Source organism: Zootoca vivipara, chromosome 1, assembly GCF_963506605.1.
Source record: "Zootoca vivipara chromosome 1, rZooViv1.1, whole genome shotgun sequence".
NCBI lineage: Eukaryota > Metazoa > Chordata > Lepidosauria > Squamata > Lacertidae > Zootoca > Zootoca vivipara.
In genome coordinates this window covers 102089301-102114722 of record NC_083276.1, presented here as the reverse complement: position 1 = coordinate 102114722, position 25422 = coordinate 102089301, and the positions used below count along the sequence as shown (strand labels likewise).

The following is a 25422-nucleotide window of genomic DNA, read 5'->3' as shown; positions in this document are numbered from 1 at the left end:
TGTTGCACTGCAAACTAAGCATGCAAACCTATTCTCCCTCAAAACCCTGAAGAGAATCTTCCTTTCAGTACAGCAGATAATTTATCTCTTATTTCTGGCTTCTCAAAATCATGAAGAAATTGAGTTAGGAAGAGGATGGCAATGGTTTCAGCTGCTTTTGTAAATGTATCTTTCAATTTCATTTGAACCAAAACCATGCTTTCACATGGCTGTCAGAAAACCTGACCAATGTGTTATTACAAGGCAGATCTAATGCGACATTTTGAGAGTATGATGTGCCCATGTGATCATTGAATTTCAAGAGATTCTAGAGCTACACTAACACATATCTCTACATCAGGCATAGGCAAATTCTGGCCCTCCAGATGTTTGGGACTACAATTCCCATCATCCCTAGCTAACAGGACCAGTGGTCAGGGATGATGGGAATTGTAGTCCCAAACATCTGGAGGGCTGGAGTTTGCCTATGCCTGCTCTACATCCTTAGAGTTTGATCTCTACTGAATTAAGTGTACTAATGATTCTGTGTTCTCTCCCATTTTAAATACAAGTTTAAAGATTTCACCAGGATATTAAAAATGCTAAATTGCAGAGCTGTACTTTTTGAAAGCATGTTAGGTTAAAAACAAAAAAAAACATATAACTGCACACTGTCATCTTCTAAAAATATAAAATAATATGCATATTTTACAGGAAATCAGAAAGATGGAGCACAATCACCTGCTTCTGATGGCACTTGGTTGTTGAATTGTTAATTCTTTGATGCCAGGTACCAGCATTTTAGTGATGCACCAAAGTACTTGAAACAGAACAAAAAAAGCATCAGTGCCAGCATGAAAGCCCCAAAGTAACTGGCACAACAGGGTCAAAAATGCAGTCAGTCAGTGAAAGAGATTGAGCAGCAAACTCCTACCGTTAGCTTAAGTGCGTGTGTTAGATACACTGTACATGGTTTCAGAAGAAAAGCCAGGTTGGTCACACTTCTGTGCACATGGAGATTCTACAAAGCCGAAAAAATATTTGAAACCGGTGCACTGCAGAAGGCTATAGAATGAGTACAATGAACAGAAGTACAGATCCAGTCCAAAAGGGAAAGGAACTAGTGAACTGCTGATGATTTTTCACGTGCGAAGTGGAGCCTGCAATTTTATCTGCAAGAGAAATATGCCGACATTTGTTAGTCCTATATCCTAACAAAAGCAACATCGCATGATGAACTTTCATTAGGAACACTTAAAATAATATACAGGATACACATCTCAATGGTGCAATGCTGCATAACATAAACAGTGCTTAGGTTAATCTGAAATCAGAAGCACCAGATAGAGTCAAAAGTGAGGTAGTGAATGAATTGCCTTTTCATAGTTCTCTATTTTTTTTATTTAAAAAAACCCCTAAAAACCTCCTCTCCTTCCATGCACTGTTCCAGGAGTTCTCCCAACCCCCTCTGTCAATTTCAGAGTTGTTGAGGGGCATGCAAGGGGAGGAGAACGGGGAAAACTTGTTTGCACAGGACTCCACTGATGGGACTCCTTAGCTGAACCCTGCCCTGTGGATAGAACCCAATTGGTTCCTTTGTAGTCACAGAAGGGCTTTTGCTCCAATGGAAACTTCCACTAATGGAAGAGAGGGAAATCAGCAAAAAATCATATATCCAGTTCTGCTGTTTGCAGAGACATCATCCTTTCATGAACATCAAATGGATGCCTTACCATCATCATCATCTTCATCATCTTATACACCACCCATCTGAGTGGGTTGCCCCAGCCACTCTGGGCAGCTTCCAACATAATAAAAACACAGCAAAACATCGCACTCAAAAAACTTCCCAATACAAGACTGCCTTCAGATGCCTTCGGAAATTTATGTAGTTGTTTACCTGTTTTGAGATCTGATGAGAGGGTGTTCCACAGGGCGGGGGGCACACTATCAGACAATCTAACATTTCAAAAAAAAGTTCAGCCACAAGCTAGGCAACTGGAAAAGAATTAAACAAAAGACCCCAGCAACAGCGAAAGTCCATCATGAAGTGCTGGGCAGAACAAGTGCACTTTTATTACTTTTAGGAGAAATTCCATAGTCTACATCTGGCTGAACTTTTTGCAGAGAGGATTTCACAAAAGTTATGGCACCATGGAGATGACGACGCGTGGAGCAAGATTTACTTAAGGCTTTATGGGTGAAAGCAGCAGCTTAAGCATCTACTGGATCCTAAACTATTTCACACTGTGAAGGTATTTTGGATTGTGCTCGAAACCGACAGGCACACTAGTGTGGCGAAGAGTATATTAGACTCTTGGAACTGGTACACGTTTGGTTGCAAATGCACTCCTCAGTAATGATGCTCATTGGTAGCCTTGGAAAAATTATTGTGTCTCTGCCTTGCTACCTGGAAGGTGAGAATTACAGATGTAAAAGATCACTACCAGTCCCTCCACCTACCAGTGCTATTTGAACAAGGCTCTTTTGTGGCATTTTGGGTGTTAAGAAGCAGAGCACCAATTGTTAACATCAGCTTGTTTGTTTGCATCATTTTTCTCTTCCATATTATGGAATCTCCTTCAGCATGCATACTTCATGTGCATAGATTTCAAAGAGGATTTAGAAGCAAACCTATTATTATTATTATTATTATTATTATTATTATTATTATTATTATTCAGAGTGCTAAAGGCTACTGTCCAAGTACCGTATCTTTGTAGCTTGTCACATGTAAAACATCTGCATTTCTTTTGAGTCTTTTTCTACTATTGTTGGCTACTGTGTGGTTTTCTTCTGTCTTTCAGCTTTAATTCAATACAGTCAGGACTATCATCATTATTTTTTGCTTTGAGGTTTCTAGTTCTTGCTCTGAAGATATGCCTTTGACAGAGTTCTTACTTCCATACACGATGTCTCTTTAAAGGTGTACAAAACACACATACGTTCATTTTCTTTCATCCTGAAAGGCTCTTGCAGTGATTCTTGCCGGACTGCTTGCAAAGCTTTTATTGCAGATACTATTGTATATGCTTTTGTTTTGTTTTGTTTCTCAGAGTGCAGAACAAGTTCAGGTTAAATTATTGGTGAGGCAAATAAACAACCCCACAATCCTATCCTTTAAACCACTTGAAAAAAACCGCTGAATTATTTGTCCATGGAAGGGAAAAGAGCTCCACTTCTAAGGAAACACCAGCAGCAAAAAAAAGGCCATGGGGAATAAAGCCAAAATTTGATATAGCAGATGGTTTGCAAACAGGTATGACATGCAATGTGTGCAACAAAAGTGGCACTTTATCCATGAATATTTGATGCCTAAAGAAACAAAGCTATTAAAAATACCTACATACAGCTGGTCTCCAGCCAGAGTCCCTTTCAGACTATGTGATAGAACCATGCAGTTGTTCACAAGGAAGCTTCAGAAAATAAACACATGGGGGGAAATGGTTGGAAAAAGTTGGCAAGTTGCCATTACTTTCCAGAATCCTTTTATATTTAGCTGCTTGCCTAAGGAAATGTCAAAAACATTGAGGAATGAAATGTGATATAACTGATATTTAGGAACTTCATCCTGGTTTTTTAAACAAAAAAATCATACCATGCAGGGAGAGGGGTTAAACTGTTTAGAAAAAAGATTGCCATGCTATCAAGGAGAATATATAGATTTTAGAAAGAAAATCCTGTTGCCTCAAGTATGTTTACTTGAATTGCTAGATTCCTGTTACTGCGGGTAGGGGGCTGATTCTAATAGTAAAATTATTAGAGAACAGCAGCCAAAAAGAAAAATCTATCAAAAATGGTCAGGCATGATGTACTACATGCGTTAACAGTTATAATATAAGCTGGCTTGAAACAGCACCCATGCATGTTTTCCTATAGGCATTATCACAGAAACACTACATGCAAATAAAAGCAAAGGAAAGCTTCTGAGCCAAGAGAAGAATCAGCCCTGACCATTGATCATCATCATCATCATCATCATTACTATTATTTATTATTAGACATATATTGTCCTTCAACATAAGATCTCAGGGCGGACCACAAATCATGAGATCTGTAGTGCAACATCTGGAAGGTTAAAGGTTTCCCTTCCCTGCATCTCAGGACTTCCACTGTTGCTTTACTGATCTTTCTTCATACAACAGAAACCGCCATGCTTTTATAATCCAAGAAGTTTTCAATATAGTGACATCAGCTACCAACCTACACAAAGGACCTAACCTGGCCCACCTCAATTTTTCTGCAGGTGAGAATTTGGAAACTGGCAGAGTGAGCGCCTCACAAATAATCACATGTTGAAAACTTACAAGCTGATCACCATGAGCTCACCTGGTGTTTATTTCATGTTCTGGTAATACCCTCCTCCTCCTCGAATGGCATGGATGGCTGTTGGAGAAGATGCTGGATAATGACCAGGGCGTATAGGCTTGGCTGCAAAGAGGCAAATCAAAGTCAGGGGGGTGAAAAACAGGCTTTATACAAGCTTCATATTTTTTTGTGTTCTGTGGAAAGCCCAAATGGCTAACACAGAGAGCAATACCTAAAACAGCAATACAGTGGGACCTCGGTTTAAGAACAGTCCTGTTTACAAATGATTCGGTTTCCAAACTCCACAAAACCAGAAGTAGTGTCCTGGTTTGTGAACTTCACCTTGGTCTAAGAACGGAATCCGAAAAGTGGAAGGGCACCGGCGGAGGGAGACCTCATTAGGGAAAGTGCACCTCAGTTTAAAAATGGTTTCGGTTTAAGAACGGACTTCCAGAACAGATTAAGTTTGTAAACCGAGGTACCACTGCACACACGATTCTAAAAATGGTGGAGAAGACAAGAAATCCACAATGTCCACTGGAGGCACTGCAATATTCTAATAACCCTTTATCTCTAATCCTCTTGAGCCAGAATACATACCAATTTGAGCAGAGTGTGCTCTCCTCGCCATGTTCTTGGCTCTTACAGCCTCTTTAATGCGGTCTACTTCCTGCTGGTATCGTTTCCGGTCTCGCATGGCATTCTCCTTGGCTTCCTTCAGAGCACTCTCCAAGGCCTTAACTCTCTCTGCCGTAGCTCGGAGTCGTTTTTCCAGCTTAGGAAGCTCGCAACGAAGATCTGCATTATCACGTACCAGCTGTGAAAGATTAATACAGAGATCTGATTATGGATAGTGTGCAGTACAAAATAGTCACTGATATTTTTAAAGTAAAAGAAATAGAGAAAGTCACAGAGCCTTTACAGATGGTATTTCTGGAGAGAAACCTTTGGCATAGACCACCTTCTGCCACAGCTTGTCATCCACATGAGAAAGGTAAGGGTGTGAACTGCCACGTACATACCATGTTTAACTAAAGGCAAAATCTTCCTGGCCCCCTATTGAAGCCCTTCTTTGAACTGAGATGTTGAGGGTCAGGAAAATCCCACGTCCAAGTAAACTCAGTACAACAGTTTAGTGGTTGTTGTTGTTTTCTTCATGCAAAAGAGTGCATTAGTCCAACCCCCATATTTATTTACATGAAAGCAAGTCCTTGTGCTGGGGAAACCCAGCCAGATGGGTGGAGAATAAATAATAATTTAGTTAGTTAGTTAGTTAGTTAGTTAGTTATTATTCAGTAGGGCTTACTCCTAGTAAGTATACATGGTACTACAAAAGCGAAGTTGAGATTTCCCCCCCCCCATGAACAAGGTCAGGGAGATTTCATATTCATAAACAGTAATAATAATAATAATAATAATAATAATAATAATAATAATAATAATTTATTTGTACCCTGCTCTCCCTGGCCAGAGCCGGGCTCAGGGCGGCTAACATCATAAAACTAACACGGTATACAAAGAACATAAGAACATAAAAACAGGCAATCAATTAATTAAAATACATCTTAAAATTAGTTCAGAGCAAATTAAAATCTGGACAGATGGCAGTCCACAGTAGTCATAATTGCCATTGCATTTTGTAATAACATATTCTGATATGTTATTGAAATGCTGAGTGCTGAAGCCACATGCAGCCCAATGGTCTGCCATAATACAACTACTATTAATTAACTTTTTGCCATGTTGAATTTTTATTTTGTGATTTCTCAGCAGGATGAGGGGTACTTCTAAATTAAATTTCTAACAGCAACTGCAATGAATTTAATGGTACAAAGCGGAGATTAGACCAACATGAAGTAAATATTAGCTAGCCATTTAAAATCTTTGACCTACTTCACAAACCATGGTAAACTATGGTTAATGGCTTACCATGAGCACATTGATTCTGCCTACTTCATTCTTCCCAATGAGTGTGAGGAAGAAACAAAGAAACCTGGCTTGGCATTATGTCTGAAGTGGATATTGTGGCTCCAAACAAACCATGACCTGCAGCTAAGGTCTGTTCTTGGCTTAATGATCACAATTTGGAGTTTGGATGTAACACTAAGCCATGGATTGTGGTTTCTCCCCACCACCATCATGCTAGGAGGGAGGGAGGAAGTGGAAACAGCTGGTGCATTTTCAGTAAACAATTAACTGTGGTTTATCATGATGCATTGATATTGTCAGTCACTATGTGGTTTTTCATAAATTAAGTTTATATAATCATATGGTTTTTTTGTTTTAACAGTCAGAGGAGCTGTATTCTGTGACCAAACAAGACCACAGGAAGCTCACAAAGTTGACTGGGTTATGTTTTCCTCTCTCCCCCCCCCCCCCAACCTTGGAGGTTGGGGTAAGAATGGTAATGAACAACACCACAATTATCTCACCTGCTTGTGAACCTTTGTAAGTTGTTCCAGGTTGTTTTCCAGAAAGGAAATTTTCTGCTTCTGAGCAGCACTTCCACCTCCGTCGTCACTATCTAGTTCAACACTCTGTGAAGACAAAAAGCCAAATTAGAACCAAGCCTCTGAATAAAATGAATAAATAGTGACTGAAAAGCTCTGAAACTGTACACAAGTCCTTCCTTAGAAGCATTAGAGACCAATGTGAACTTCAACAGTGTGCCTGGTATTGAAGCTAATGCTGAAACAATGCATTTCAGTCTGACTGGGTTATTAATAGAGATTTCGAAACAAAAAAACTAAACATTGTTAAGTTATAAACAACCACGGTTTAAGGTGACACCACAACAAACCACAGCCCCCAAATATTAAAATGAAAGTGAGGAGATAGTTGTGCTCGGGTCATGCCTCTGTGAGCCCTTGCAGGAGGCCTCTCCAGCAACAAACAAGGGCACCCCCTCCTTTATGCGGCAACCCTTTACCTTTACCCCTCTCAAAAGGAGAGAAACTTCAATGTTCATCACAGTTTACCCTATAAATGCATTTTCTTATTTTCATCGTGTAAGGGGGTGAGCTTACAGGGAACAGCCACCCCTCATCAAATCCAGCTCTTCGAACGGCTCTGACAACAGCGGAGGGACAGGAGACAGGAAGGAGGAAGTGAGCGGAGCGGGCCAGGGCTCAGGCAGCATCCAGGAGCACTGCCTACAGCCTGTGATACCAGCAAGGAAGGAGGGGCCAGCAGAGAGTTCTAGCGGGGAAACAGCAGAGGGGCATCCTTTCAAATTCACCCTGGAACTGAGGCGATCAGTGGCTCGCAAACGCAGGGGGCGGAGATTTGGGGTCCCCAAACTACTCTGCTGAGGGAGGAGCTGAAAAGCGCCATTGGGAGAATCTGATGATGCCGAGTAGACATGTTTTCATGAAGCTCTTGCACTGTAAATAACTTTCACAATAAAGATGGTTTGGAGTGTCGTTGCTCGAGGGTAGCCAGCAACCTCCCTGACACATCATAACATAAAAAATTACTCAAAAGCATGATATGGGCCTCTGATAGTCTTTGGAAGGCAGCTTAGGCATAACTGATTTATATCATCATAACTGGCAAACGCTGCTATGAATATCATGGTTTCTACTGCTGATCTTCCCAGTGAGGCTTCCTTTCGAATGGATTGTTAATGGCAATATCCAGTAGTTCCCTAACTCCCCCCCCCCCAAGAGAGCACTTGAAAATCGCCAAGGGTCTTGGCAGACCACTTCTGCTTGTTGTGGCAATTGTAATGCACTGTGCTAGATGCTGTATAATTTGTAATTGTATGATTACACATATGCCATGGACCCCTTAAATGAAGGCCACTGGTGGTCCTTAGAACTGTAGTTTGGGAACCCCTGGCATAGCCCATTAATATAGCTGCATGTCTGTTTGCAAGTATTTAAACACAGCCAAGGTGCACAGGCACTGCACTGCAAGGTGCCTATATTACTGCTAGAGTGCTAAGCGTGTACATAAAGGTAAAGGTAAAGGGACCCCTGACCATTAGTTCCAGTCATGACTGACTCTGGGGTTGCGGCGCTCATCTCGTGTTATTGGCCGAGGGAGCCAGCGTACAGCTTCCAGGTCATGTGGCCAGCATGACAAAGCCACTTCTGAGCAGCACACAGAAATGCCATTTACCTACCCGCCGGAGTGGTACCTATTTATCTACTTGCACTTTGACGTGCTTTCGAACTTCTAGGTTGGCAAGAGCTGGGACCAAGCAACAGGAGCTCACCCCGTTGTGGGGATTCGAACCGTCAACCTTCTGATCGGCAAGCCCTAGGCTCTGTGGTTTAACCCACAGTGCCACCCGCTGTACATACATACACACATACATATATGTAAGCCTAGGAAAAGAAGATTTTTGCACAATTATTCCCTCTCACAATATCTCAACTTACTTTTTTCACTCTGGTGGTTAGGTCTTGAACAAAGAGTCTGCGCAAGTTATGGAGGGTCTGAAGCTCTCTAGCCTGTAAAACAAGTTTAAGAAAGCGTTAGCTTAACAATGACCTATTTGAAATAAGAAACACAAAGCAAACATTTATGCCAGGTCTTACAGATGGGAATATTTCAAATAAATTATTGGGACCCTGTGGTGGCCAAGAAGAAGAAAAAAGAAATTGACATTAATGCTCAATTTAGTAATTGGTATTCCTCAGCATGTGTTAAATTAAATCTCTTAGTTCCTTATACACTAATTGTACGTTAATGCAGGCTATATGTAATAATAAATAAGCACAATAAAAACCAGGGCTGTCATGTGTTTATGCTTCAGAACTGTATTTTTTTTCTTTTTGTGAACATATGAAAATTTAACTGTGAATAAATTTTGTTTGGTGAACTATGATTTCTTTAATCAGTTAAATTCTCATATGTTCACAAAAGATAAAAATACAGTTTGGAAGCAAAAAAACACACGCCTTTTAAGATGACCTGCATAGACCTTAAATCAGGCAACATGTTAGAAGAGATATCCCTGTTCCTCACATGAGGTTTAGTTAGGTTTGTGTGCAAGTCTCTACGGACCAGGGCCAAAACCTTCAAAAAATGCACACCCTCTTAAATGCATAGCTCACAACCATAAATGTACATCTGTTTGAAGTTTTATTCAAATTACATTATGTGAAAAGTTTTGTTTAAAGGGGGCAGAATATGAAAATTTCACACATTTCACTCACTTCAGGGAGAATACAACCAAGAAAATAATATATAACGTATTTGTGACTAACATCTAACTTCACTTATATCTCTACGAACCAACTGTATGCCACAAATCAATAATCTGGTGGAAGATGACTAAAGCAGGGATTTTTATTAGGTGCCACTGCTGTACAGAATAGAGTTACCCTTGTAAATATTAAGTTATTTTATTCATTTATAGATTGCCCTGCATACAATAATGATGCAGTAATACTAAAAATGTTAATATAAAATCATTAGCCATGAAATATTAGATTAACATTAGTGTCTTTCTCTCACTATCCCCTAATGGGACCATGAGGAGGGCCTCCTCGGCTGACCGCAAGGTCCAGGTTGGCAGATATAGGGGCAGGCAGTCTTTCAAGTATTTGGGCCCCAAGTTGTTCAGGGCTTTACAAATTCAGCATCTAGACCTTGAATTGAGCCCAGCAACATACAGGCAGCCAGTACAGAGCTGGGAGAATGGGTGTTATATGACTCTGGTTTGATGCAGTAGCCAAATGAGTCCCTTGCTTTCTTCCTCCATGATACACAAGGCAGTAGCCATCAACAGGAGGGAAGTTCACAACTATGACATAAGACTCACATGAACAGGGCATCTACAGGCGAAACTCGGAAAATTAGCGTATCGTCGAAAAGTGCATTTATTTCATTAATGCAACTTAAAATGTGAAACCGATATATGAGATAGATGCATGACATGCAAAGCAAGATATGTCAATCCTTTATTTGTTGTAATTGTAATTATTTGTCGTTAGGCAGGTCAATTACAAATGGAATGGAATTAATGAAATGTAATAGCGATGTTTTTTTTTTGTATTATTATAACTATTTGTTCTATTGCTGTGGAATTTCCAAAAGAAAGCATTTGTAAAAATAAAAATAAAAATAATAAGTTGCATTACTGAAATAAATGCACTTTTCGACGATATTCTAATTTTCCGAGTTTCACCTGTATATGAGCCCCTATTTTTCATTTTAAGAAACCAAGGTATTCAGACTGAACCACATGTTTTCAAAAGACACAAAACAAATTAAAGGGAGCATACAAAATTCAAGTGTGAAATAAGTCGTGCCATCCCTAGTGACCACTTGTCTTTTTTTCTTTTTTAAAGAGAGACAGTGTAGATTTAATACATACCACAGTTTCTTCCAGTCCCTTAAGATCTTCTCTTGCTTGTTCCCTTTTATCGTTAAGCAGTCTAGGCAGAGAAAAGACACTGCTCAACTCAAGAAATTAATTGGAATAATGTAAAGTTTCCAAGCGGACGAAACAAACATGCTCACCTCAGCCTACTCATGCATTCCTCAACCTAGAAACCAACACCTGTGCCCGTCTCCTACCAAGCACTCCAGAACTCCTGCATTTTAAAAAGCTGTGTCACAGAAGGAACTCGAAAAGATGCTGCTGCTCTATATGTTGCAGTGTATATGCAAGGTGGGCAAACAAATAACTGCAAGCAGCAAGGACAAACAGCAGCACCCATCCATCTGGAGTACCAAGGGAGCGCAGTGTCTTTCCTGCCCAGAGAGAGGCAGGGCAGGCAGCTGTGGATACTGCAACAAAAAAGGGTCCTTGGTGGCACTGTAGCCACAGCAGCTACTGGAGCATAACCATCTGTGATGGCAGCCGTACATTATATGCAGCCACAGGACTCAGCCCGTTTCAAGAATAAATAGAGAAGCATTTCCCATGCATTTTTACATGGGGGTGGTGGTGGGAGGTCTGGCACAAACAGAACACCCAGCAGAATTAGCACTGTTGCAGGTGCTGGATAATACTCATTCTGCACTTGCTAGAAATCTTTCTTTTGGTTTAGCAGCACCTATGTACACTTTGGAACTCCCTGCCTATTGACATCTGGCTGCAATCTTTTCACGGCCGGCTTAAAACATTTTTGTTTAGGCAAGACTATCCAGACATGTAGAAGTAGACATGTGTTTTATACATAGCTGTCAAGTTTTTCCTCTTCTCGCGAGGAAGCCTATTCAGCATAAGGGAATTTCCCTTAAAAAAAGGGAGAACTTGACAGCTATGGTTTTATAGCTTACTGTTGGGTTCAATCAAGATATGAATGTTTTAAGTACTTGTGTGTGTTTGTAACTGCTCTTTATTGGCAATTTTAAGGTTTTGTTTTTGTAAAACTGATTGGAGGTTCTATTACCATCAAGCAGTACATAAATTTTGTTACATAAAATAAAGATCAATTTTCCTTGTCCTGGGCAGAGCAGGGGTACTGTGTTTTCACAGGGAGCCGGGATTGGTTGGATGCAACGTTATTGGAATGCAAGGTATTAAAGAATAATAAGAATAGATTTGTAATGCAAACTTACATTAGCTTCTCCAGCTTCTTTTCCCGTTCTTGATCTTCTGCTTTCAATCTTTCATAGTCCAAACTCAGTTTTTCTTGTTCCAGCTGCAGCTTCTGATTCATACTGAGACAAAAGAAAAGAAAAAGGTCACCACAAGGGATGAAAAGAAACCCTCCATTCAAGAAGCCTTAAAGTTAGTCAATGCCTATACATTTAATAAAATCCCATCATCACAGAAAGACTCTACACAATAACTCTCTGGGAAATTTTATTGATAAAGACATCTTGCTTCTTTAGAGAATTTCCCTTTATACACAGACAACACAATACTTACCTTGTTACTGATTCTCTCTCAGCTTATTGACATGCATTCAAAACATAAAATGGCAATTCTTCTCTACAAGTGTGGACTTAATGCTAACTATTTTAAAAGTCAAAAAGCCTAGATCGGGGATGAAAAGCCTGCAGCCCTCCAAATATTGTTTGGACTCCCAACTTTTGTCATCCGCAACCAGTACGGCTAAAGGTCAAGGATGCTGGGAGGTGCTGTGGAGAGACCCTTGCGGCTGGTTTTGAAATTGCAGCTAGTACAGAATGCTGCAGCCCAGCTTTTAGCTAGAGCCACTCTGTATCAGCATATATTATGCTGAAGCTGAAAAGCTCTGCACTAGCAGTCAATATATTACTAAGTTAAATTCAAGATATTGCTGTTATAAAGTCCTAAACTGCCTAGGGCTTAGGTTACCTGAAAGACTGCTTTATACTTCTGCCAGATTACTAGGATCACCTGAAGAATCCCTTCTGGCCGTCTCATCTTTGTTTGTGAACCAAGGCTTCTAGCATACTGGCACTAGTAATTTGGAATGCTGCTCCTATTGAAGTCAGGCAAGCACCTACAAACTTGGTGCTTCATCACCTGCCAAAAACATTTGTTTCACCAAGCTTTGCAGAATTAATTTGATTCAGTCTTGGCCATTGTGATTCAGTCTTGGTATTCTGCGATTTCATGATGTTAGAATGCTTTTATTTCAAACCACCATGACTTCTATAATTTTTGTCACTTACTAATCGCCTTCCACATGTATTTCGCAAGGTGATGTACACAATATAAGAAAAAAACAGCTAAGATGCGGTTTAAAAGGACACAGAAAATGTAAGCAAATGAACTGGAAAATAATCAAAGGAGGCACCCACGGCAAAGTCTAGTTCATCCAGCTGGGAAAGCTTCTCATGACAAAAATGTCTCCAGTTTGTTTCTGGAAAGCAGAAATAGTGGGCACCTGCTGCATTTCGACAGGAAAGCTGTTCCACAGAACTTGGACAGCCACACTAAAAGTCCTTCTCCAAGTTACTCTGGAGAGGGCTTCTGATTGCCTTGGAACCTTCAGGAGAAAATCTCCCACAGACCCCAGTGACCTACTTTGCATTTAAGGGATAAGGCAGGTAAGTTGGTCCTGAGATGTATAGGGGCTTATAGGCTAGTACCAACACCTTGGCCCGGTGCAGTTTGGCAGCCAGTAAGGTGATATATGCCGGCGCTAGTTTGTCTCCATAAGAAACCTAGCTGCTGAATTCTGCCCTAGCTACAGCTTCCAGACCAACCTCAAGGGCAGCACATAGAGGCAGGAAGTGCACTTAGCTTGAAAATGTTCCTTTCCTATTCATTGTTTTACATAATCTTCTTGCTAAAAATTGTAATGGGGGTGGGGTGGGTAAGCAAATCTATGACTGGATGCTGGTTTTAGTAATATTATATTCATTTTGTTTTATTTAACATGGCTTGCATGTAAACAACTGATTGGTCATGATCAGATATTCATCATCCTCTCCTCCAAATTTACCTTTGCTTTTTTCCCTGCATCACTGAATTCAGTAAGGGTTTCTTCCACTTTTTCACTTCCCAGTTATAAGCCTTGTGTCTTTCTTGGTCTCCGCTTCCCTACAGAGTTGTATAGAACAGCCTGGCCCCTTTCCTAAGCATCTACCGCCTATATCCATTTCAAGCTTTTCCTCCCACTCTTCTTCATTTCCATCATCTAGCTTTGCCAAAGTCAAAGCTGTATCATCCCCATTTTGACAGAGTTTCTCAGTAGCAGCTTCTGAAGCAGTCTTAAGTCTGCTCAAACATTTATTACACCATGTAATAAAATATTTCTAGCTTTCAAGTCTTTGGAATTCATTAAATGCAGTTTTCTGCACTTTCTTTACTCAATATCATTAGCAGGAGGAGGAAACAAAGAAAACCCTGAACAGATACATCCACAGCAATAGGCCTCTGGGGTCCTAATGAGATGTTTGCCAATAAAGCTAGATGAGAATAATCATCAGCAGTTTGTAGTTGTGTGGAGAGAGAGAGAGAGAGAGAGAGAGAGAGAGAGAGAGAGAGAGAGAGAGAGAGAGAGAGAGAGAGATGGAAGGGAAAACCAACAGGAAAGCAAAGCATGATCTTACTCTCTGATCTCGTCAATGATTTTCTGCTTCTCCTCAATCTCATCTCGCAACCTGGACAGCTGCTTCTGGTGAGCTTCCCTGTGACTCTCCATCTGTTGCTCTAGTGTCGTCTGTTCAAAAAAGAGAGAGGTGAATAAAATTACACAACTTTGCCTTTTTGATCATGGCTTTGTCCAATATTTCTGAAGCAGCTCAGAACTGCATATATTCCCATGGATTCCTCTTTGCTTTTTTAAAAGTAGCTGTGAATATTAACTTGCTTGATACAAATTGATTCTGCCTTCTTCAGTAAAAACTCCCACATGCATACACCACCATCTATGGCTGGCACATATTTGTGCCAACCATGGTCACACCTATGATCAAAACTCCACTTAGAATACACAGGGGTGCAACTGATTCCAACACTAATGCTGTACCAACATTTTGTCCTTTGTGTTTGCCTGGGTGGCCAATCTGTTGCCCTCCATTTGTTGTTGAACTCCAACTCCCATCAGTTCCAGACAGCCAGACCAAAAGTGAAGGATGATTTGAGCTGTAGTCCAGCAACTTCTAGAGAACAATCTGTTCCCCATCCCTTAGGCCCTTAAGGTAAATAGATGACCTGTTTGCTTACACCAGCACTGGGCATTAACAGCAGTGTAAACAAGAAGTGCCAGGGAATACAATAGTTTATAGAAGCATGCTATAAAATGGATAATTAGCAACTTAAGTCAGGAATAGCTAACCTGTGGCCCTACAGATGTTGTTGGAATCCATCAGCCCAGTCAACATGGTTAGGGCCAACAGGAACTCTAGTTGATCATCACCTGGAAGGACCACAGGTTCCCCATCCCTGACTTAAGGCCTGGGTTATAGCGCAATGAATGTTCAGCTAGTATAATTTGTTGGATGGGATCCATATGCTTTTCATTTTATTACAGGGGTGTCACACTATTCAAATACTCAAGCTTCATGTTACAAATATAATGAGCACTTATTGGACAGTTCCTGTGACTTCACAGCTCTACAAGTCCCATTCCACCCAACCCCTACATACAAAAATGCAATATAGTTTGGTTTCTTAAACTGTTGTTGGCTGTGCTCCATCAGCATCAAACAACTCTCTCAGCTTCTTTGCTACCATTTCGAGAACATCAATGGGATTTAAACACGCACACATTTGCTTGGTGGCTGTATGCTCCCCTGTTAGCAATATCTGGACAACATCTAGTAGATAAAGTAAACCTCGGCATACCTACCCTCTGCACTCTTATGCAGCAAACCTATCCTTCCTTTTTTAATTATGTGAGCATGGAATAATCTGCAACTGGTAAGGTTAGTATAAATAGCTACCAAGAAAATAATACAACGGTTAAAAAAACAACAACAACCCAACAACACATATTTGGTAGGGAAGCTCTTCCACCGCATGGCAAACAGAACAGAAATACTTAATGCACATGTGTGCCTTTGACATATTGTTCAAAAGTACAAAGCAACATTACAAGTGCACCTTGTCATGACTTTGAGAAGTATTATTGGTGAGAAACGGATCTCACAATTGTATTGTAGAATGTTACCTTCATTTCCTCTGCATTCTGCAGCAAGGTTAAATGCTCCTTCTCTTTATCTTTGAAACTGACTTCATGCATTTTTTCTGTTAAAACAAAAATTAAAGCTGAGCAACTCCTGTTTAATTTTATGCATTTTAAACAAGATAGCATTCAGGGCCCTAAACAATCTGCCTCTTCAAGCAGAAGACACCACTTCACATACTTTTATCTCCTGGCATTTGGATTTGTTTACAATGGCAACAAAACCCAAGGGAATCCATTTCCCACATTAACAGCTGCTTCATTGGAACAAGCTACATTTCCAAGAGGTGCTTTGGGGGGGGAGGGAGAATGGGCACCATATCCAGTCCCATCTGTCTACTAAAATAGCATGTTGTATGTGCTAAGACCTTTTTTTTTTTTTTTGCTACAGCCTGCTCATCCCAGCCACTGCTAATTCAGAGCATAGCAGTCCTTCCTTAGGGCCAATTTCCAAGACTAATTCAGAATGCCAGGAACATTATTTAGTTGCAGATCTATGGAGATTTCAGCACATGAATGAAAATCAGCATTGGAGGGCAGGATATAAATCAGGAATGGGAAGCCTCTGACTTTCCAGATGTTGCTAGCCTACAACTTTCATCACCCCGACCATTGGCCATGCTTGTGAGGGGTGGGGGCTGATTGAGGCTCAAGTCTATAACAACATATGGAAAGCCACAGATTCCACACTCCAAATATAAATCTTAAAAGTCTACTCAGCCTCTGGCAGCCCAGCAAAGCTGCCAGGAGAAAGTTGAGTTTTGAATCACGTTGCACTGCACCAACCACACAAGATTCTCACATGTTGAATCAGATGATAAAGGATGCTTATGCAGCACATTTATTCTGCACTGCAAAAAAAGTCAGATCAAATAATACATTGCAAATGCCTCCAAAGAAGCACTGCTCCAGCCAGATCAGACATGTCATTAGCCTTAACCAGTCTGAAATGCTATTTGAGTCCTCAACAACGAGGAGGGTGGTTGTCCTGACTCCTGCCCGAAACATGATAATAGAGGCTCTTCCCTTGCGAGTCAGATAGATATCTTTATTCAGGGAAGTTAACTGGACAGGCTCTGAAGCAGGCGCAGTGTAGGACTCAAGAATTCAGGAGCCAGGCAGTAAGTTCAGGAATCGATGGAAGCAACAGAGATGCCTCCACTTCACTCCAGCCAGGCTTTTAAAGAAGAGGCATGATGATCTTATGCATGAGACCCTCTTGCCTCACAGATGTGTCTACTTCATAGTGGCACATCCCATCTGGATGAGTGAATCAACTCCCATCTATGGAGGCAATGCCTGGTCCTCAGAGGCAACGCCGCATCTCCCCTTCTGACTCCTTCATTCATCTCCCTCTCAGCCATCCTCAGCAGCCGGTTGATGTTCTCTACTCCACAGGACAGGCGGAAAGGGGAGAACCTACATCCCGCATTCCCTTCCTCCTGCTTCCTCCTCATCCAACTGAGCCTGCCCATCCGTGTCTGATCTCAATGGAGCTGTAGGGCTCATTACAGTGGTAGGAAAGAAGGTAACTGCAATAGAAAAAGTCTCACCAAAATTCAGCATCTCCTGAGAAAAGCAGAAGAAAGCCCAAGGTCACGTACATTTAAAGCACTGTTGTACCACATTAACTGTTACGGCTTCCTCCAAACAATCCTAGGAACTGCAGTTTGTTAAGGGTGCTTACAGTTGCTAGGAGACCCCTCACAGAGCTACAATTCCCAGTTCCATTAACAAGCTGCATCTCCTAGGATTGGTGTTTTTTGGGGGAGGGGGAAGCCATGACAGTTTAAGTGGTGGAAGGAAACTTTAAATTATGGTGCGGATGTGACCCAAGAGGGCTGTTTTCAGCTCAGAACAGGCAAAACATAAAACTGGGAATGCTTGAAAATACTGTACCTTGAGCATGCAATTTGGCCAACTCCTCATTAAGTGAATCCTGTGACTCTTCTAGCTGCCTTCGTTTATGCTCCATGTTCTGCATGTAGTCTGTGAGAGACCTGATCTTTGCTTCATGCTTTGAAAGATGTAAGCAAGTAAAAAAATATTTGTATTTAATATACACAGAAAACGTGAGGCAAATTAATCGGACTGGTTAGCGGGTGGAAGAAGGGGGGATAAAAAGAGAAAGCACTCTAATAACCTGAGAGATAAGGAGTTGACAAGCAGCAAGTTCCCTCTCGCTGGCATTCATCTTCCTGTTGGAGTCTATCTGGGCGCTTTCCAGCTGCTTGCTACGGTTCACCAGAGATTTCACCTCGGACTTCATCTTACTGATGTAGAGCCTTGCCATGGTGAACTCCTCCTCAATCACTCCATTCACATCTGCTAACTGAACATCCAAAAGAGTTGCATGGTGAACATGTACCAGTAAATTCAATTTGTTACTACTGAGATGTTCAACTCTGTTTGCAATAGGCAATGGAAATCAGCCGGATTTGTACTGGTCTTCCCTTACTGCCAATGATGCTGAAGTTATGAAACTCTTTCCCAATAAGCTCACCTTGCTCAGTTCTAGATGCCAAATTTAAGGTATTAAAATCTGTTATGTCTTTTAAATGGCAACCAGCAGAGTTGTTGTTGTTGTTTTGAAGCATTATATATATTCTAAAGTTCTAAAGTTGGAAAGAACGACACTTGGGGAATTGTCACCATCCAGCTCCCATAGAGGCCCCTTTATCCCCCAACTGCCATCACAGGGACATCTGAAGGACCATTTTGCCCTCAGGGGACTGAGAAGCAGTAACAGCTTGTCCTAAATACACAAGTTGCCTTTTCCATTATATTGTAGTTCCCCCCCCCCCAAAAAAATCAATACTTATTGTTTAATATTATGTAAACTGCTTTGTGATGTTTGCCAGAAAAGTGGTATACAGTATAGATAGTGTTGATAAATAAATACTTCATTTACCAGAAGACGCAATAGGAATTATGGTAAAGGTAATGGTAAAAGACCCCTGGATGGTTAGGTCAAGTCAAAGGCGACTATGGGGTGCAGCGCTCATCTCACTTCAGGCCAAGGAAATCGGTGTTTGTCCACAGACAGCTTTCCGGGTCATGTGGCCAGCATGACTAAACCGCTTCTGGCACAATGGGACACCGTGACGAGTGCCAGAGCACACAAAAATGCCATTTACCTTCCTGCCACAGTGGTACCTATTTATCTACTTGCGCTGGCATGCTTTCGAATTGCTAGGTTGGCAGAAGCTGGGAGAGAGCAAGGGGAGCTCACCCCGTTGCACGGATTTGAACTGCCGTCCTTCTGATCAGCAAGCCCAAGAGGCTCAGTGGTTTAGACCACAGCGCCACCCGCTCCCCTTAACAATAGGCATTATAATAGATTGCTGGATACCCCGCTTTTTATTTAGATCAATGTAGACAATATTCGAAATCTAGAAATCCCATCCAGAAATGCTTGGACGTGCCATGCAGAAGTTTCTCAGCTCACAGTAGTTTTCCCATTAACTTCAATGTATTTTATATGTTTATGGGTTCAACTTTTAAATGAAAGGACCTATCAGCAAGTCCAGCCCTTTGGATATACAAACTGGCTGGCAAAATGAATAGGGGAAAACCTCACTTGTTCATGAGTTTCATGTACATCCAAGAACATACTAACAAGCTTTGCAGTCCAGTCTGCCAATGAAGTTAGACAATCCCATTTAAGATAATAATAATAATAATTCAACTTACCGTTTTGACATCATTAGTACCAATGATTCCTCCAATCTCGCCAAGGTCCTTAAGCAGTAAATTCAAGATCTCAGTAGCTCTCTTCTTCTGATGCTTACTGAGTTCTTGCAACTGTCCCAACTCTCTCTGTGTAGTTGTCAGGGCAGACTGCAAAATAATATACAAGGCATATATTAAGTACCATTAAGTACCAATACAGAGATTTAGATAGGGAATTGTACACTAGAATTTGAACATGTGGACTCTACACAAGAATATGTCTTGGTACACAAAATGTTAAGGGGTGATATGATAGCCATGTTCAAATATATGAAAGGATGTCATATGGAGGAGGGATGTCATATGTTTTCTGCTGCTCCAGAGAAGCGGACACGGAGCAATGGATTCAAACTTCAAGAAAGAAGATTCCACCTAAACATTAGGAAGAACTTCCTGACAGTAAGAGCTGTTCGGCAGTGGAATTTGCTACCAAGGAGTGTGATGGAGTCTCCTTCTTTGGAGGTCTTTAAGCAGAGGCTTGACAGGCATATGTCAAGAATGCTTTGATGGTGTTTCCTGCTTGGCAGGGGGTTGGACTGGATGGCCCTTGTGGTCTCTTCCAACTCTATGATTCTATGATTCTATGTCTCTTTACACTCAGCCTCAGCATTTCCCAAATATCCCAGGTTTCCCTTAAACTCACTCACTATGAAAACTACTCAAATCAGAGCATGCACACCTCACACACAGCACTGCAGGCTTCTAAGCAGTAGCTAGAGGTAAAATCACTAGAGATAAATCAGAATGGACCAAGTTGGAGGTGGGTGAGGTTGTTTTTCGTCTAAGTTAAGGGCTGGTGGTAAAATCCTTAACAGAAAACAAGCAGCAGCTACCAAAAGAGCTTTTTAGAATGTCATGAACACAAATAAACTGGAAGAACTGCAAATTGTATTATAGCAATAAGATTGCTCTTTCCATCTCAGACTCCGCCCTACATCTTCACTGCCAAGTACCGGTAACATGCCATTGGTCTCCCTTTCACAGCTACATCATGAAAACCAGGCATTGAGCTTTCTTTCTTTTTAATAACAGTGTAAGTAAGCTACTCTTAATTTCTCTTGAGAGTGTATTCTTTCAGCAAAAACCATTCAATGGTAACAGGAAAACTTCCCTCTTCCATTCCCCTATCCACCCTGTCTCAACAAATGTTATTGCAATTAAAATCTGCACAAAGTAACTGCCCATATGCAGAGGAATGGTACTCTGCCTTCTCATATATCTGTCATGGCAGAACATACATAAATGAACAATATGTAAAAATGGATACACCAATGTTTATTATTATTATTATTATTATTATTATTATTATTATTTATCTACTCTTAATTCTGCAACTGCATACAATATGTGTTTCTGTGGCATTCTCCGATATGTTGTTCACTACCTTGAACACCATCAATAGTACAAGTTTGCACAGGATGTAATTAAAATATATGGTTTTACCCTTAGCACCTGAAACAGGTCACTACTTTGGAGTACAGCTAATCCTCATAATCTCCTTCGTACTTATTATAATCCTTTCCCCACATTTCCTAAATGGGGAACAAAGATTTGACACACACTGGCTTAATTGCTCACTGAGTCTCTGGCCAAGCTGGAATATGAGCCCAGCAATTTATAGGACTACTGCGCTGGCTCTTGATGTGGGTGTGAAAAGATTGCCAGAAGTTAAAGAAGCAATGTAACAGCATACAAGGGAAAGAGGCAGAGACATTTTTTAAAAAAACAAACAAACCCATAAATCAAGACTTGAAGGTTTTTTAGTGAACGTTGTGGTTGTTCTTACTGTTTTCTGTGCAAGTTCATCAGCTAGCTGTTCATTAGCTCTCAGCTTGTCCTCCACTTCCTGTGACTTCTGGTCATAATTAACAGCCAGTTCCTCCAGAGCCTGAAGAACTTCTTTCACTTCCTCTTTTGCAGCTTCATATTCAATCTGGAGACGAGTGAGTTCCTCTTGGATCTTCTCATAATCTCTCCTAGTGGAAGCCAAAAGCTACAAAGAGATGGAAACATTAAGACTGTGTAACTCTCAGGTTAAAAGGAGGACTGATATGACATAGGCAATGTGAGTGAAAACGGCATAAACCAGAAATTGGAAATAGAATTGGAAACAGGAGATGTTTGTGGGGGTGGGAAGGAATTGCTGAAACATCTCAGTGAGAGCAGATGAGAAGCAGGGCTTATTAACTGCCCCAACTCTTCTGAATTTCCATTTGGCCATTATTAATAGAATAAATTGTAATATGCTTAAGAGTAACAAACCGTAATTCAGGGTTTAGAAGAATTCTAGTATACTGCATGATACTCCACAACAACAGAAGCAAGAGTATTGCTTGCTCACACATAACAGTACAAGAGTGGGTTGAAAAATTATTTTTATTTACAAATTATATTTCTCTGCAGCCCCATAACTCAGGTTATCTGGGTAGCATACATAAAAACCAATAAGAATAGATAATTGTAGTTACAGGTAGGTAGCCGTGTTGGTCTGACGTAGTCGAAACAAAATAAAAAAATTCCTTCCAGCAGCACCTTAGAGGCCAACTAAGTTCATCACAGGTATGAGCTTTCGTGTGCATGCACACTTCTTCAGATAGATAATTGGTCCACCAACTCAATGTGATGCCCTCCAGACATTGTTCATCAACACTCCCACCAACCCTACTAAGCCAAATCCAACTTTCCCCACTTCCCAACTGATCACACCCTTCTGATTTATCCCTACACTAACAATCTTCAGCGCTTTAGAAGCACCCAGTGAGAAGCTTTTAGCCTGCCGACACCTGTGGAAAGCCAATACTTCCTCCATAATTCAAAAGGTTATGGTCCAATAAAAAGATAGGAGAAGTTTGTAAAAGTTCTTTTGGACATAAATAGTTCATTATGTGTTGAACCATGTATTTTTGTGAATGTGCATCTAACCTGTGAACACAATATCCCCTATATTTTCACCTACTCATCAACATATGAGACACTTGTTATAGAAAGCCATGGAATCTACGAGCATTTAGACCACTGGCTATACCAGATGGAGGTAAAGATAAGCCTATGAGTTTGTATTAATCCTATCTGAACTTATAGAAAGTGGCATTTCTGGGATAGTAGGCCATGTATTCCAGTTACAAAGCTTAAAGATGTTTCAATAAGCTATCCTTGCAAAATGGGAAGGTATCAAAAGAATTAACCACCACAATGTTAAATATGTGTCCAAAATAAGGGTTAGAACTGTGATCACGCCAAGTGAACATAACAGACTAAAAAGCAGACCACATATCCATTACAGTCATACCTCGGGTTGCAAACGTGATCCGTGCAGGAGGCACGTTCGCAACCCGCAGGGTTCGCAGCCTGAAGCGGTACGTGCGTGAGCACCGAGACCCAGAACTAACCCATTCCGGTACCCATTCCACAACCCAAAAACGCACAACCCACAGCATTTGTAACCCGAGGTATGACTGTACATCTACCTTCTACATATACACAAAACTTTAGCCCACTCGGTTTAACAATTTAAAAAATGAAGGCATTCATATTCAACATTCGGTCTATTTAGTCCCAGCAAATGATTTTGTGATGCACAAAAAAAGTTAATCAGTGGGACTAGAATGTGAAAGATATTAGAACAGCATGTTCCCCTTTCTGTAACACTTATGCTAGCAATGAATCTGCTAGCTTAATCAGCCAGAAATAAGTGTGCTGGCTAATTAAGGAAAGCCATCATTAAGGCAGACACCCTGAAGCCCATCTATCACTGAGCTCATCACAAAGAACAGCAGAAAGCACTAGAGAATACTGTAAACAGAGATCAAAATGAAGCAAAAGCACGTTCCATTCCTAAGCAGAGAACAGAGTGCCACCTTACAAAAATTAATGGCAAAAGTTTTATGTTTTTGGTCAACAGCTAGTTTTCCTAGCAGACTGTTTGAGAAGCCTAGTACAATGATGAGAGAACTTGGGCCCACCTGATGTGGTTGGACTACAAGTCCAATCATCCCTGACCACTGGTCATGCTGGCTGGGGCTGGTGGGAGTACATATCGAAGGACACAGGGTCTCTAACCCTGGTCTAGTGCATTAATTTCCACCCACTGAAGCACTGGTGTCTCTAAGTTAGCAACCAGAAGGCTACATTTGGAATTTCTCAGTGGGGTCTGGATTTGACCAAGGGGTCTTCAGTGTTACTGCCTCCTATTTTTAAAGCTGGTAGCACTTCATTAGTATGGGCACCATTTTCGTTTAAAACAAAAAACAAGAAAAATCTTCCAAGTTGCAGAGCAAGATGAACTGAGGAAAGGCTGAGCTTCTGCCTTTTAGCAAACAGAACATGAATAGCAAATGAAACAACGGTTGAATTAGGTTTAAAGTGAGGGTTAGGATGGTGGGGCAAGGTGAAGATACAGTCATACCTCGGTTTAAGTATGCTTCGGTTTGAGTACTTTCAGTTTAAGTACTCCATGGACCCATCTGGAACGGATTAATCCCCTTTTCATTACTTTCAATGGGAAAGTTCGCTTCAGGTTAAGTACGCTTCAGGTTTAGTACAGACTTTCGGAACCAATTGTGTACTTAAACCAAGGTACCACTGTATAGGGAAATGCCCATTTTAAAAGGTCATAATAATTATATCATAATAACATGCTTTGGGCTAATATTTACCTCATCTTGATCCAACATCTGCTGCTTTAGTTTCTCTGCTAATTGACTCTGTTGATTGATTTCATCATCCTGCAATCGGTGAAAAAAACTATCAGGAGCTTCCCCTCTTTTTCTACATTTGTTAAAGTTTGAAACCAACACAAAATAGATGCAGTATTGGAGTGAAATAAATAATTAAATATACTTTGCGATATAATCTGCAGACTACCAAGTTTGTTTGATCATTATGGGGGAAATATTTCAGTCTTAAAAGACACCAGAAGCCATAAATCAGGTATCCCAAACTGCGGCCCTCCAGATGTTCTGGCCTACAACTCCCATGATCCCTAGCTAACAGGACCAGTGGTCAGGGGTGATGGGAATTGTAGTCCAAAACATCTGGAGGGCCGAAGTTTGGGGATGCCTGCCATAAATCAATCCTATCTGGTTCCTTTTTGCATGAATGCAAGATCAACTGCACCACACTAGCTGATTCTACAGAAGAAAGAAATACCCTTCAAAGCAGACACAAAATTGTAACTGGCTTCATCCTGCTTTCTTTAAATGACCTGCATAATGTGGTTGTAAACATTGCTCGAAATTGGAATCTGCTTCTAGTAACAGTGCCATTTTATATAAATACACTACAGATTTATAACAAAAAACTCATGCAATAAAACTGCTGATAGTGTAAAGTAAACAAGTTGTTTCATATAGGAATACGACATATATTATTTTCCTTTGTTTGCTGTTTAAAACAAATTGTTTTCCCCTCCTTAGCAGAAGCTCTTGCTTTTGCAGAGATAAAGAGAAGCATGTGCTTCCTGTAGATTCCTGAACATTTATCCAAAATCAAGAAAGAACTTCAGAGTGTTCAGTGCAATATATAATTATACCTGCCCCACGTGCCAACAAAATCTCCTGTGCTCTCTTAATGGCCCATCACTTAGGCGATTACCCCAACATAGGAAGCTAAGCCTGGCTTACATTTTTAACAACTGATGGACCCAGGGATTCAAGAGGGGTCTGGCACCTCCAAATCTCATAACTGTACATATGGCAGGGACAATACATTATTAGTTGCTTAAAACTGACAGAAATGGAGTTCAGTTAACATTTTTCAACTGTAATGACCACAAAACCTGTGAGATTTTACAGCACCAGTTTTCTATTTTGCACACTTTGAAGCATGTGGTGGTTTCGATGAATAAAAAAAAAACACTCTTTAAACAAAATCTACA

The 25422-nt window shown here is 40.8% G+C and overlaps 1 protein-coding gene across 1 annotated transcript in view; it reads right to left on the bottom strand.

Moving 5' to 3' along the window:
* Nucleotides 1-452: 452 nt before the first annotated feature.
* Nucleotides 453-25422, bottom strand: part of KIF5C (kinesin family member 5C) — a 72604-nt gene continuing 47634 nt past the window's right edge. The window contains exons 13-26 of the mRNA XM_035131291.2: nucleotides 24203-24271; nucleotides 21334-21540; nucleotides 19509-19655; nucleotides 17959-18147; nucleotides 17715-17832; nucleotides 15801-15877; nucleotides 14239-14348; nucleotides 11809-11910; nucleotides 10616-10676; nucleotides 8673-8744; nucleotides 6720-6824; nucleotides 4888-5104; nucleotides 4309-4410; nucleotides 453-1151 (exon numbers count right to left, since the gene is read on the bottom strand). Of these exons, the coding sequence (XP_034987182.2) occupies nucleotides 4316-4410; nucleotides 4888-5104; nucleotides 6720-6824; nucleotides 8673-8744; nucleotides 10616-10676; nucleotides 11809-11910; nucleotides 14239-14348; nucleotides 15801-15877; nucleotides 17715-17832; nucleotides 17959-18147; nucleotides 19509-19655; nucleotides 21334-21540; nucleotides 24203-24271 (1569 nt within the window). The 3' untranslated portion in view covers nucleotides 453-1151; nucleotides 4309-4315. The remainder of the gene's footprint in view (nucleotides 1152-4308; nucleotides 4411-4887; nucleotides 5105-6719; nucleotides 6825-8672; nucleotides 8745-10615; nucleotides 10677-11808; nucleotides 11911-14238; nucleotides 14349-15800; nucleotides 15878-17714; nucleotides 17833-17958; nucleotides 18148-19508; nucleotides 19656-21333; nucleotides 21541-24202; nucleotides 24272-25422) is intronic.